The sequence below is a fragment of the Pan troglodytes genome, chromosome 7, assembly GCF_028858775.2.
Source record: "Pan troglodytes isolate AG18354 chromosome 7, NHGRI_mPanTro3-v2.0_pri, whole genome shotgun sequence".
Taxonomy (NCBI): domain Eukaryota; kingdom Metazoa; phylum Chordata; class Mammalia; order Primates; family Hominidae; genus Pan; species Pan troglodytes.
In genome coordinates this window covers 141,201,197-141,215,309 of record NC_072405.2, presented here as the reverse complement: position 1 = coordinate 141,215,309, position 14,113 = coordinate 141,201,197, and the positions used below count along the sequence as shown (strand labels likewise).

Sequence of the window (14,113 nt, the reverse complement as noted above, 5' to 3'; positions counted from 1 at the left end):
AGCGCTTTGGGAGACCGAGGTGGGTGGATCACTTGAGGTCAGGAGTTCAAGACTAGCCTGGCCAGCATGATGAAATGCCGTCTCTACTAAAAATACAAAAAATTAGCCAGGTGTGGTGGCAGGCACCTGTAATCCCAGCTACTCAGAAGGCTGAGGCAGGAGAATTGCTTGAACCCAGAGGCAGAGGTTGCAGTGAATCAAGATCTCGCCACTGCATCCCAGCCTGGGTGACAGAGTGAGACTCCGTCTCAAAAAAATAAAAAAGAAAGAAAGTGATTGGAGATTTTAAGGAAGTAAAAGGCCTCCTTTGTGCTTTTTGCCAAAAATGAGAGGGAAGGGAAAGAGTGACTGGAATCCCAAACAGTGGTCAGTAGGTATTATAAGGGGTTTGGAATTTCTTCTAAGAACAGCAGGGTTTAAATTCGGTAAGTGGCATAATAGAGACTAAGAGGTACATTAAAACCAAAAGTAAGTCAGGCAATCTATGGGATTGGCCTGCCTATGAGAATACAGATTCATATCCTCCAAGAAGACACTGGACATATGATCATATATGATCACCACAGCCTCCCCATTTCACATTCATTTACTCCTGGGCCATTGTCCCATCCCAGATTTGTTCACTGATAGAATCTCCCCTTTCCCCTGCTTGAATTTAGTGTTTGTATTCAATCTACTTTAGTGTTGTTGCTGTATCTTCTGGCACTAGCCCATCCATGCTCTGTTTTCATTGCAAGACAATGTAGTTTTCCTGTCCACTCCCATTCTGACCATTTCCAGGCTCTTTTTCTGATTGTGTCATTCTTGCCTGTGCCTAGGTGGCTGCAGAAACCCTCTTGTGCAACCTAAAGTAAGACATGCTGAAATCATAAGGTCAAGCAAGGACCTGGATTTGCTTCATAATGATAGCCCAAGGATAAGTAATAAATACATTTCATTTCCTTTGTTAATTCCATTCAATTAGTGATGCCTGCCAGTGCTGTTTTTGGAGGCTGAGCAAGAGCCAGTGTTCAAGTCAATTAATGATGTCTACATGGACAGAAGTAAGAAAGTTAAGCAGTACATGCTTGGGTCATTTTTCTTCCCCAGTCCAGAGTAAATATTAATACCTGCCTATGGGAAGTCTATTCAGGTAGATCCAAGGTTCCATCTTTTACAAGTCCAGAAACCTAGGAGTCCTCTTGATACCCCTCTTTCCCTCTTTCACAGTCCCAGTTCCAACAAGTCTCCCTCCCATGTGCCCATGTTTCTCCATCTCCACTGCCATGAATTTGGTCTAAGTTACCTTCATCTCTTGCCTGGATGATTAAATTAACCATTTAATTCCTTTCATTCTTCCTTCCCTCTATATTAACCATTTCATTGAATCTACTCTTTTCTGTATTTCAGTTGGAATGATGTTGAAAAAAATCTAAATGTGATCATTTCTCTGATCTCCAAGCCAAACACTTTAGTTGCTTCTGGTAACTCTCGAGATAAACACCCAGCAAGGCCCAGCATGTCTCCATACCCTCACGCCACTCTACTCCACTGCACTTGGCTGGATGCTAGCCATGATCCTTCTTTTGGTTTCTCAAACATGCTGTGCCCTCTTCAATCAGGCCTTTGCACATACTGCTCTCTTCTGTTAGAATGGTATTCCACAACCATTAGCACACACATAAACACATTTGTACATGCTTGCATACACACCCTTCAATTAACTGTTCATCTAAGTTAATCCTTTCACTTTGGACTCTCCATGAACCATTTGTGTCTCTTTCACATAACTTGTTACAGATGTAATTGTATAATTATTACTATGCTTATTTGATTACTACCTCAACTATCCTGCCAGACCATGCAGCCTTCATGTCTTGCTTGGTCTGTTCACCAATGTTCTCTATCTATTGCTGTGCTTGGCACTAGAAACAGTTACAGGAATTATGAATCACAGCTTCATAGCTACTTTATTTTCTGTTAAATGTTACACTAAGGTAAATTTTCAATAATGAGGAAGATTAAATGAAGAATGTGTAAATTGGGTATCTATACTCACCCATTTTTCCTGTAACCAAGAAAACCATATGAACATTTCTGGTGGCAAAGTCAACATTGTAATTACTAAATCAAAGGTAGACAATTCCAATGTCTTCCATAAGACAGTTTCAAACCTTCCATAAATCTATTCAAATATACAGCATGTTAATACATGTCAATATATACTTTAATATAGTTTAATATTTTAAAAACCGGTAATACAATAAGGGTTTAATTTTCAACTGTACAATATTATATACTCTCTCACTTCACAATTATTACTTGTAGAACAGTGGACTGAAAGGACAAGGATCAGTTAAATCAAGTTCGTAATCACAGAAATCCTACAACAAATATATATTGAGGCCCTATATAAACCAGGTGTTATTCTAGGTGCTGGGATTATTGTACTGAACAAAAGAGACAAAAGGCATATCATCATAAAGCTTATATTTAAGTGAAATAGATAGACAATAAACAAGATAAGTTAATAAAATATATAGAAAATTAAAAAATATTGAGTCCTAAGAAAGAAAAAATAAATAAAACAGGAAAGGAGTGTGATATGGTTTGGCTGTTTCCCCACCCAAATCTCACCTTGAATTGTAATAATCCTCACATGTCAAGGGCAGGGCCAGGTGGAAATAACTAAATCATAGGGGCAGTTCCCCCATACTGTTCTCCTGTTAGTGAATAAGTCTCATGAGATCTGATGGTTCTATAAACATGAGTTCCTCTGCACAAGGCTCTCTTGCCTGCTGCCATGGAAGATGTCCTTTTGCTCTTCCTTTGTCTTCTGCCATGATTGTGAGAGCTCCCAGCCAGTGGAACTGTGAATCCATTAAACCTCTTTCCTTTATTATTACCCAGTCTCAGATATGTCTTCATTAGCAGCGTGAGAAGAGGCTAATGCAGAGCACATGAAATGAGAGGCCAGGAGCATGTGACCACTGAGATATGGGCATAAGGGGAGGTCTCCACGAGAGGGTAACTTTTGCATAAAGACCTCAAGAAAGTGGGATGCATTCGTTATTGCTTGCTCATTCAATTTTCTACAATTATTTACAAACTGGGCTGTTTTAATGTCTGAAACTCTCTCTTTTTACTACCCACTTGCTTATAAAGCATCATTTATGACCAAATAGATTTATTCACATATTTTTTGTGGGCGTTGGGGTATGTCCTGGGTCCTCCCAAGGGATTACGTTGTTCACTAAGCATCACTTTTCCCACATGTCGTAACCCAAAGACATCCAGGAGAATGGTGCAAACTATTGGTAGATCTACCATTCTGGTAGATCTGGGGTCTGGAGGACGGTGGCCCTCTTCTCACAGCTCCACTAAATGGTGCCCCAGTAGGGACTCTGTGTTGGGCCTCTGACCCCACATTTCCCTTCTGCACTGCCCTAGCAGAGGTTCTCCATGAATGCCCCATCCCTGTAACAAACTTCTGTCTGAGCATCCAGGTATTTCCATATATCTTCTGAAATCCAGAAGGCAGAGGTTCCCAAACCCCAATTCTTAACTTCTATGTACTCGCAGGCTCAACACCATGTGGAAGCTGCCAAGACTTGGGGCTTGCACCCTCTGAAACCACGGCCTGAGCTCTACATTGACCCCTTTCAGCTACATCTAGAGCTGCTGGGACACAGGGCACCAAGTCCCTAGGCTGCACACAGTATGGGGACCCTGGGCCTGGCCCATTAAACTATTTTTTCCTAGGCCTCTGGGTCTGTGATGGGAGGAGCTGCCATGAAGACCTGTGACATGCCCTGGAGACATTGTCCCCATTGTCTTGGGGATTAACATTCAACTCCTCGTTACTTATGCAAATTTCTGCAGGCAACTTGAATTTCTCCTCAGAAAATTGTTTTTTCTTTTCTATCACAACGTCAAGCTGCGAATTTTCCAAACTTTCATGCTCTGCTTCCCTTATAAAACTGAATGCCTTCAACAGCACCCAAGTCATCTCTTGAATGCTTTTCTGCTTAAAAATTTCTTCCCTCAGATACCCTAAATCATTTCTCTCAAGTTGAAATTTCCACAAATCTCTAGGACAGCAGCAAAATGCCACCAGTCTCTTTGCTAAAACACAACAAGAGTCACCTTTGCTCCAGTTCCCAAGAAGTTCCTCATCTCCATCTGAGACCATCTCAGCCAGGACCTTATTGTCCATGTCATTATCAGCATTTTGGTCAAAGCCATTCAACAAGTCTCTAGGGAGTTCCAAACTTTCCCACATTTTCCTGTCTTCTTCTGAGCCCTCCAGACTGTTCCAACCTCTGCCTGTTACCCAGTTCCAAAGTTGCTTCCACATTTTGGGGTATCTTTTCAGCAACCCCCCACTCCCGGTACCAATTTATTGTATTTGTCTGTTTTCACGCTACTAGTAAAGATATACCCGAGACTGGGTAATTTATACAGGATAAAGGGTTTAATTGGACTTACATTTCCACATGGCTGGGGAAGCCTCACAATCATGGCAGAAAGAAAGGAGGAGCACATCCCATCTTACATGAATGGCAGCAGGCAAAGAGAGAATGAGAGCCAAGTGAAAGGATTTTTCCTTATCAAACCATCAAATCTAGTGAGACTTATTCACTACCATGAGAACAGTAAGGAAGAAACTACCCCTCTGATTCAATTATCTCCCACCAGGTCCCTCCCACAACACGTGGGAATTATGGGAGTACAATTTAAGATGAGATTTGCCAAACCATACCACAAGGCATTATTCTGGGCCTTGGATACAAAAAGATGAACTCAAAGAGCTCTGAGTTTACCAACTGGTATATAAGCAAACAGGTGCCATGTGGCGTAATAAATGCTGTGAGAAAGATCTGAGCAAAGGGACATGCTTTTGGAGGTAGTGACTAATCCCCTTCACCACAGAAATGAGATTTACCCTAAAATTTGAAGATGAGTAGGAGTCCATGTGCAAACCACAGGAAATGACAATGGAGAAAGGATATTTAAGGACAGAAGAACAGTAGCACGCGTTGTAGTGACCTGTGCTCAGTTTAACACAATAAATAGCCCATGATCTCCTGCTCAGAATAGAGGATGTGAGGATAGACAAGACTATCCCTCATTACAGGATCCTACAGTGTGTCAGGGGTGGGAGAAGAAAACAAGGGTTAGCCAAGGAGAGCTGGACTTTTCCATTCAAAGATACAAATCTAGTTCCACAGGTTTTTTTGTTTGTTTGTTTGTTTGAGGCAAGGTCTTTCTCTGTTGACCAGGCTGGAGTGCCGTGGCACAAACACAGCTCACTGCAGTCTCGACCTCCCTGGTTCAAACGATCCTCCCACCTCAGCCTCCCAAGTATCTGGGACTATAGGCACATGCCACCATGCCTGGCTAATTTTTAAATTTTTGGTAGTGGTGAGGTCTTGACATGTTGCCCAAGCTAGTCTCAAACTCCTGTGCTCAAGCATTCTTCCCAGCTCAGCCTCCCAAAGTGCTGGGATTACAGGCCTGAGCAACCACACTTGGCCTGGCTCCACACATTTAACTTCAGATGAATTGCATTTAATAACTGCTTCCCTACGCATTTCTTTGCATCAGAAAATCTGATGCAGAGTCCATGTGTCTGAAAAGCAGCTGAATTCCACAAAAGGAAACCCACTATGGGTCATCTTAGATTGCAGTTGTAAAGTTTCTTAATTTTTAATTTAAAAAATGTTTTTAGCTGGCATAATGTATGGTAGCAACAATTTTTGGCACCATTTGACATATTTCCATTGATTTCTTTTAACTGTACTATTCTGTTTTATTTTTGTTTGTTTGCATTAAGGATTCAATTAAGTAATCATTGAGTATCATGTGTATGTTTTGTTTAACTGTAGACATAATTGTGCACCACTAATTGCAGTGGTAATTACATTTTCAATTTCTGAAAATGGGGCTTGGAGGGATTTTTTTAGGAACAGCTTTCTGATAAGGTGAAGGGGAAGCTTCCAACTGGCTCTGGGGTCTGATAGACTAGATACTGGCCCTTCTTTGCTGTATAACCTTGAGAAACTACTTCTCCGAGACTTCATTTTCTCATTTGTTAATCTACAATGAGTTATTTCTGCCATGGAGTTATGTTGAATGTTATATGAAATTATATATGAATCTCTTAACTCAGTCCCTGGCCCACAGTAGTTGCTTCAGAGCCAACTAGATGGTAGCTCTGAAGTAAGAATGCGTATCTTTCCATGCCATTCCAGGAGCCTGTCAGTCTCTACCTGTAAAGTCTCCCTCTTGAATCTTGGCTGTCTTACTCTCTATGTATCTATATATCTCCCATATCTAGAACTGAGCTGACATGTAGTATGTTCTCAATAAATATTTGTTAGACGAATAAATAAATAAATATAATGTTTGAACCCTCACACATTTTTCAGGAACCCTCCTTAGAAACTCGTCCCTCATCTTCCTTAATGAACAATGGTTCTTTCCTCCTCGGAGGCTTTGTTGCATACTGTTAGCTCCAATCATAGGAATATCCCACGTGCTGCCTTAATTTATAATTTTCTAAGAGCCATGTGGATCAGATAAGAAGTGATTAGAATACATTTTGTAGGAAGTGCAGTTGTTAGAGCTATTTTGGGAATCAGGAGAATTTGGTTTCAATTCTTTGCTATTTATGATCTAGGTGCTCATGTTGCTAGGTAATCAGTTTACTATAACCATGTGTTTGTTTTATTTGGAAAATAATCTGTTTTATGGAGCTGTAGTAAAGGTTGAGTATAATAAAGTGCTTATTAGTGCTTGCCACAGGATAGGCCAGAATTTCTCAATCCTACCTGAGTATCCCAAAAACCTAAGGAGTTTTTTAAAACTCCACCTGCTTGACCATTTTTCTCAGAGTCCAATTCAGTAGGTGTGGGTGGGGTCAGGGCAGCTGCACTTTTATGAACCTTCAAAACATTCTGATGAATGGTCAGATCACAGAATCCATGGGATAGCCTTATAAATATGTCCATGGACTTGAATTTCAGGGAGGAACATCTTCTTAACTAGGTCCTGTGAATGAATACCTTTCTTGTGTCTCTCTTCACTTCCCATTTCTTCCCTACACTTGGATCATTTTATGTGCTGCATCACCACCTTTTTATCTCCTGTGCCATTCTCTTCCTAACATAAGTTCTTCCATTTTTCTCACTCTGGTTATTAAAACATCACTGTAATACAACACTAGTGTAAGGATGATTTGCAATCAAACACTTTTACAAACTGACCGTGGGGTCCTGGAGTGTGTGTGGATTGTGTATTACAGCTCTATCGCTTACAAGTGCAGATGCAGTGGCATCTTAATTAAACATCCCCAGCCATTGACAGAGCACTAGTGCCCCTCACAGCTGTAATTAGCACCTACTCCCACCCAGCAGCAATTGAGAGAGCAGGGCCACAAGTACCTGGGAAGTTGACAAATAGCACAAATGAACACAAAATGGACATGATGTTGGGGCATTTGCAGAAAGCATGCCTCTTAGTCCCGTGATGGGATAGCACTCAAGAGAAGAAAGGGCTTCATCATATGTCATTCAATGGGCACTTCATTAATAAAGCCTTTTGCATGAGAGGCAGAGTGAAGTAGAGGTGAGAGGAGGGAGAAGGATTTGATGCCAGGCCCCTCACATATTTTATTGCATTGAATTCTCACAGCAACTCTTTGAAGTAGATGATATTATTGCTATTAATATTTGCCAAATTAGGGAACTAAGGCACAGAAAGATGAGGTAGTTTACCTAATGGATATCCAATGATAGAGTTGGAATCTAAACTTCTTCATCAGACTCAATCCAAGACTTTTCCCATCTCACCAAGAATCCCAGCAAGGAATAACAAGGGAAAGGACTGTACCCTGCAACTGCCGCTTGATTAACTGTTCAGGTTGTGCAAGTAACTTAATCTCTCCTGGACTCATTCTGTCCATTATATGAAAATGATTATTTCTGCAAGCTGATTGTCAGGGTTTCGAGAGAAACACGTGAAAGAATGAATGGCGACAATGCTTAATACCCATAAATAACTACAAAGATATGAGGAACTGTGATGATTAGAACGTGCCTGTCTTAAACTGTTTGACACTATAGTAAACCATAGACCAAGAAAAATTTTATCTCTCTATAGTGATATGCCTCAACTAGATAATTCCACATGACCTATTATTATCATATCAATGATAATTACCCTATTTTCTATTATTCAACTAAAAGTATTAAACTTCATCTATCACAGTAAACCACGTAACCAAGTAAACCATGTGTCAGAAGCCAGCCTCTTGCCTAGTTTCCACAACACAAAGACTTTTTAGAATTTAATTCATGTTGCTAGTTAACCCATTACTTTCCTTTTGTCTACAGTGGTGATCACAATAGAAATATTATTGTTTGGTGTTAGGAACCCACTTTCAGGCTGCGTGCGTCTCACTTCCTCTCATCTTTGATAAAGAGCTAGTGCCTTGTAAGCCTGGTTTCTTTTGTATGTTCACTGTTTCTGTAAGTGTAGCTCACTCTCCCAGGCAACTAAAGTCAAAACTAGCTATCATGGTGGGCACACCCTCTTTCTTTCCTGCCATCTCGGTTGCCAGTTCTATGAATCTTATCTCACCTGGACACTCCAGGAGCTTCCCCCACCTGGTCCCTCTGCCTCCAGCCTTGGCTCCTCCCCAGAACACATTCTCCAAATCCCAGCCAAAGTGATCTTTTAAAACATAAATCCAATTATGTCACTCTGCTGCTTAGTACCATTTAGTGGCTTTCAGTTGTAGTTGGAATTAAACACAAACATTGTATGCTCACCTGCAAGATCTAGCTACACCTCCAACCTCATTGCTATCACCACCCTCCAGCCACACCATTGCTCATTTCTGCCTCAGGATATTTGTAGTTATTATTTTTAATTCCTGGATTTCTCATTGCACTACACAGGACAGACTCCTTCCAAATTTTCAGGTCTCAATTTTAAATATCAGTTCCTTGGTAAGGCCATTCTTAATCCCTGATATGCATCGCTGTCATCAACCATTGTACTCTCTCATCATGACCTGTTTTTGCATGGCATTCATCACATTTTGTAAATGTGTGTAGGTATCTTTGGGTATGTAATACTTAATGTATCTTCCTTATTAGAATGTAAGCTCCACCAGAGTCAGAACCACATCCATTTGGTTCACCACTATATATCCAACACCCAGCAGAGTGCCTGGCAAATAATAAGTACTCAATAAATATTTGTTGTATTCATAGAATGGTATGAAATTAGCAATTCCAAAGGGAGTTCATCCAAAAGCCCCATGACTTCTCCACCCTCCACCCTCCCATCTGAGACTCGCTGGTCAGCCTAACAGGACCGTCCCTCTTCATTTGTTCCAGGAGCGGCTCGTGCTTTCTGTGCTCCCCCGGTTTGTTGTCCTGGAAATGATCAACGACATGACCAATGTGGAAGATGAGCACCTGCAGCACCAGTTCCATCGGATCTACATCCATCGCTATGAGAACGTCAGGTGAGAAACACAACACCCTTGCCCCGGCTCTTGCATGATCCATGTGTGTTTGGGTGCTCTCATTGCACTTCCGTGACTTCCGTCTGCTTGAATGTCAGCACCTTTCCTCATCTGGTTGATTAATTCATTACCTAGTGATTATTCATCAGAGAGTTCTACATTTCCAAATTAAGGCTGGAGAAGAATGTCACAGATAAAATTATATTTGCTGGTTGACTTACTGCCTAGCTCTCCTACAGTAGGCGTGTCTGTCTTTACATTTTGAGTGGGAAAGGCAAACACCTTTTAGACTATGATAAGAAAAATAATCCCAGAATGTAATCTGGGGGTTTCAGGTGTGATCACATACATCCCCTCCTTATATTTCTCATAAGTGTGTTTAAAACAGTACAAAGAGGATGACAGTTTATTTTCCTTTGCAAACTTATTTTTGGCCAACCATCCATCTATCCATCCACCCATCCATCTATCCATCCATCCATGTATCTTCCCACTCACTCCCCCATCCATGCATCAGTGCCCTCTATGTGCCCAGCACAACACTGGACAACATGGCATGTACTGAAAATCAAAGGGTGAACTCCATGGTGAGGCACACAAGCTTTAAAATCCCAATTCTGCCTATTCCTTGTTTGTGATCTTGGGAAATTTATTTACCTGAATCTCAAAATTCTTCCCTGTAAAATGAGCATCTTCTTAGCCACTTTGCAGAGTTTTATGTGGATCATATAAGTGAATATTAATACAAAATATAAAACAGGCAGAGTTAAGCAAGTAGTAGAGCATTCGGTACATTGTAGTTCATTTCAGACATGTTTCCTAGTTGCAGTCAAAAGAATCCAACCATGACTGATTTAAAAGAAATGTACTGGCCGGGCACGGTCGCTCGCGCCTGTAATCCCAGCACTTTGGGAGGCCAAGGTGGGCGGATCACGAGGTCAAGAGATCGAGACCATCCTGGCCAACATGGTGAAACCCCATCTCTACTAAAAATACAAAAATTAGCTGAGTATGGTGGTGCATGCCTGTAGTCCCAGCTACTCAGGAGACTAAGGCAGGAGAATTGCTGGAACCCGGGAGGTGGAGGTTGCAGTGAACTGAGATCGCACCACTGAACTCCAGCCTGGCAACAGAGCAAGACTCTATCTCAAAAAATAATAATAATAAACGTATTGAAAGGTTATGTCATGGATTACAGAATAGTTAGGGAAGAATGGAGAAGTACATGAGGGAAATGGGCCAGAATGAAGCAAGGCCACAGAGTGAAAGGCATAGGCAAAATCAAGCCAGAGCACTTAGGCCAGTTAGGAGGCCACTGCCACTGTCTCTGACCAGTCCATTGCTTGTGCAATCAACCCTGTCCCCAAACCAGCCCCCAAACCCTGACACAGCCACCACTGCAATTCCCTGTCCCCAAACCAGCCCCCAAACCCTGACACGGCCACCACTGCAATTCCTCCTGCAGCCCCAGAAACTGACATTGCTGTCTTTGCTCTGCCCTGACTTCCTGCTCCTGCTGCTTCTTTGCATCTCAAGTTAAAGCCTGGAGCAGATGGGTCTGATTGGCTGAGCCCAGTCATTTTCTTTAAGTGCCTGGAAAGCAAGTCTCTGGCATTTTCAGCTTATACAGTGGAACTGTATCTCCCACCCACCAAATATCATAAGGTAAAACTTTCCCAAACATAGAGTCAGAGTCCTTACATTAAGCAACTTCAAAAGTGACAAACCTATTCTCATAGTTCCTTTCCTCCTAATGTCAGCAGGACAGAGGACCATTTTGCACTTAGCAGCATCTGTAGGTGTTCTACTCCTGGCATGCAGGAACACGCGTTTTAAAATTCAGTAGAGATCATGATTCTAACACAACCCTTCAGCGGGCATAGCAGGATAGGTCATTCCCAGGGTCTTGTCCAAGAATTGAGCTACACTGATTTAGATGCTTGAGTTTGCAAAACAGCCCTTTGTCAAACAGCAATTCCAGGAAGAGATGCGCCCCAGATCTAGGAATTGGTCCCACACATAATAAGAACTCTTCAATACTAGTTCTAAGACAACAGGCACCTATTAATCATAATAGAATATGGGGTTTGATTATTAAGCAGGCCACAAATGCCAAGAGATCATAAAAGGAGGAAAACCTGGGGCAAGGAGGTGGAGGGCGTGGACAGGGAGATAGGGAGAGAAACCTTCCTGGAAGAGATGATGATTCTTCTTGGCTTTATTTGAGACAAAGTCAGCCAAGTGAAAAACACAAATACATGAATTCTGAGCAAAGGGGTCAGCAGAAGTGAAGGCAGAGCCACGGTCCATGCAGAGAATCATAGGTGGTGTTCCATATTCCTTTCCTGGTGGCAAAATGGCTTGACCACGAATGCAGATCCAGAGAGAGCAGAAATTGCGTGAATATTTGGGGAAAAAATAAATATTTAATTACATACTCATCTATAAATATATACAAATCATATAAATTTATAAATAAAATATGTGGCATATGATGAAAGTACCTGTCACCATGGAGAAAGGAGTGAAAAATACCTTTAAAAAGAAAAATAAGGAAAATTCAACAAGCCAGCGCTTCCACACCAACATGCTCAGGTGCCTTAAGTGCAATAAACAGCATGTTCGGCAGCTCGCTTTCTGCAGGAATCCTTTTTCAGTGCTCCCGTTACTCCTGAGCAGCTAGTTACTTCTGCCCCCACCCCTCCAACCCCGCCCATTTATTTTAAGTCATTGAACTGAGTTCTTGTGCTGGAGACCCTTTTCCAGAAGTTCACGCCACAGTACATTAAAATTTCGTTTTCTGCTCTCCGTGTCTCCGCGTTTTCAGAGCCGTTACTAGGGGGAGGAGAATTGATGCAGAAACCAGCCGCCGGCCGGGTTGCTCCCGGGCTATTCTCAGAGCAGCGTGGCGAGATGCCCGCGGCTCCGGGGGTTTCAGGAAGATGAACTCAGCTCGGGGCGGCGGGGCGTCTCCTGCCCACTGCGAGGCTGCAGGGTGCTAAAATAAGACCGGAGCCTTGAAAGCAGAGGAGGACGGTCCCTAGCCCAAGTCGGAGAACAAAGCCAACTGGCTGCTCCACCCGCTTCCCCAGCCCCCAAAGCAACCCCGCTGCGGTGTTGGGAGCATTTTTGAAATCATTTCCAAGCCCGTCACCCTCTTCATGGTAAACTGCCTGGTGCATTATTTTTTCTCCCTTGGCTTTTTTTTTTTTTTTTTTTTTTTTTTTAATTTTGAAGACTCTTTCCTAAAAAAGTGCTGTACACATCTAAGTCTTAACTTACATTTCATACCACTGTTTACCTTCATCAGGAAAGGGTATGGTTAAAGGCGCCATGCTTGGGGGCATTCGTGTGCCCACGTGGGCTGGGGTAGCCACACCCTTGGCAAGACTTCGACTGCATCACCTCATCCCTGTGGGCCTCCGTTTCCCAATCTAAAAGCTGGACTCTTTGAACGCTCAAGTTGACTTCAGCTATCAACCTCTGAGACTTCTCCAGGTTCACCTGAGGATCCACCTGGCCACCAGCTTTTTACTGGAAGTCATTCACGCTCTCCATCCCACCTACCCAATTGTATTTATCTTTCCTGTTTTTCCCCCAGATACTTACTTAAGACACTTCTTGTATTCATTAGGGTAATGCTATCTGCTCTTTCAAATACCCTTTCAATTTCAGTGATTTTTAACTCAATCAAGTTTATTCATGCAAGTATTCACTGCTGATATTACTGGTCAGTGGGTGATTCAGGGACAAAGGCTCCTTTGTTTTGTAACTACCATCCCTTGGGCCTCAAAGTTCCCGGCATTTGGTTATTGGAAGGGGAAGCAGAGTACTCACACCCACTTTTTTTTTTCCACCTTAACCAGAAAATGACATATGTCATTTCTGTTCAGATTCCATTAGGGAGAATCAATTCCAGGTGCCCACCTAGAAACAAAGTGGGCTGGGAACAGTGCCTCTGGCTCAATGGCTTTTCCTAGTGACAGGTGGATTGACTATGCAAATAGAGGCATAGATCTGGTGGACAGTCATCCTTCTCTGTCATGGTTCTTTTTCCCATTTCCTATTGGCCCTGCCAATTCCATTTCATGTACATTTGCACATTTGCTGACATATATTTTGTGGGTCTGTCTGGGAGACCTGTTTGTCTTTATCTCTCCCTATGCCATGGTAGATATTTTAGTGACCAATTGTCAAGGATCAAAAAAATCCTCATTTTTAGACTCTTGCTCAGTCTGTTCACTTTCTTGACTGGCTGTTAATTTCCAGCCAGCCCTGTCAACATGTGTGATCACTACATCTGTCCTGTAGACTAGAGTTTCATGAACAAGCAAAATGCAATTGAATGGAGCTAGAGAACTTGATGACTTTCTAGATCCATCTGCATGGCAGTTAAGCACTTCCAGATTTGTAAAACCTTCCCAAAGAAGTTATATACCCTTCATTTATTGAGAATTATGCAATGATTTACAAGTTGTCTTCTTATGGTAGTCCTACAGAGTAGCTTTAATGACCTTTGCTGTATTATCAAGGAAAATGGAAGCTCAGAGAGGTTAAGTAACTTTCCCAAGAACACACAGTTATGATATTGGAACA

At 42.1% G+C, this 14,113-nt stretch overlaps 1 protein-coding gene across 4 annotated transcripts in view; it reads left to right on the top strand.

Moving 5' to 3' along the window:
* The window catches only part of ADCY8 (adenylate cyclase 8), a 262,821-nt gene that overhangs the window by 81,092 nt on the left and 167,616 nt on the right, over positions 1–14,113 (top strand). For all 4 annotated transcript variants that reach the window (XM_016959871.4, XM_016959870.4, XM_016959869.4 and 1 more), the window contains exon 3: positions 9,387–9,517. In XM_016959871.4, coding sequence (XP_016815360.1) covers positions 9,387–9,517 — 131 coding nt within the window. The remainder of the gene's footprint in view (positions 1–9,386; positions 9,518–14,113) is intronic.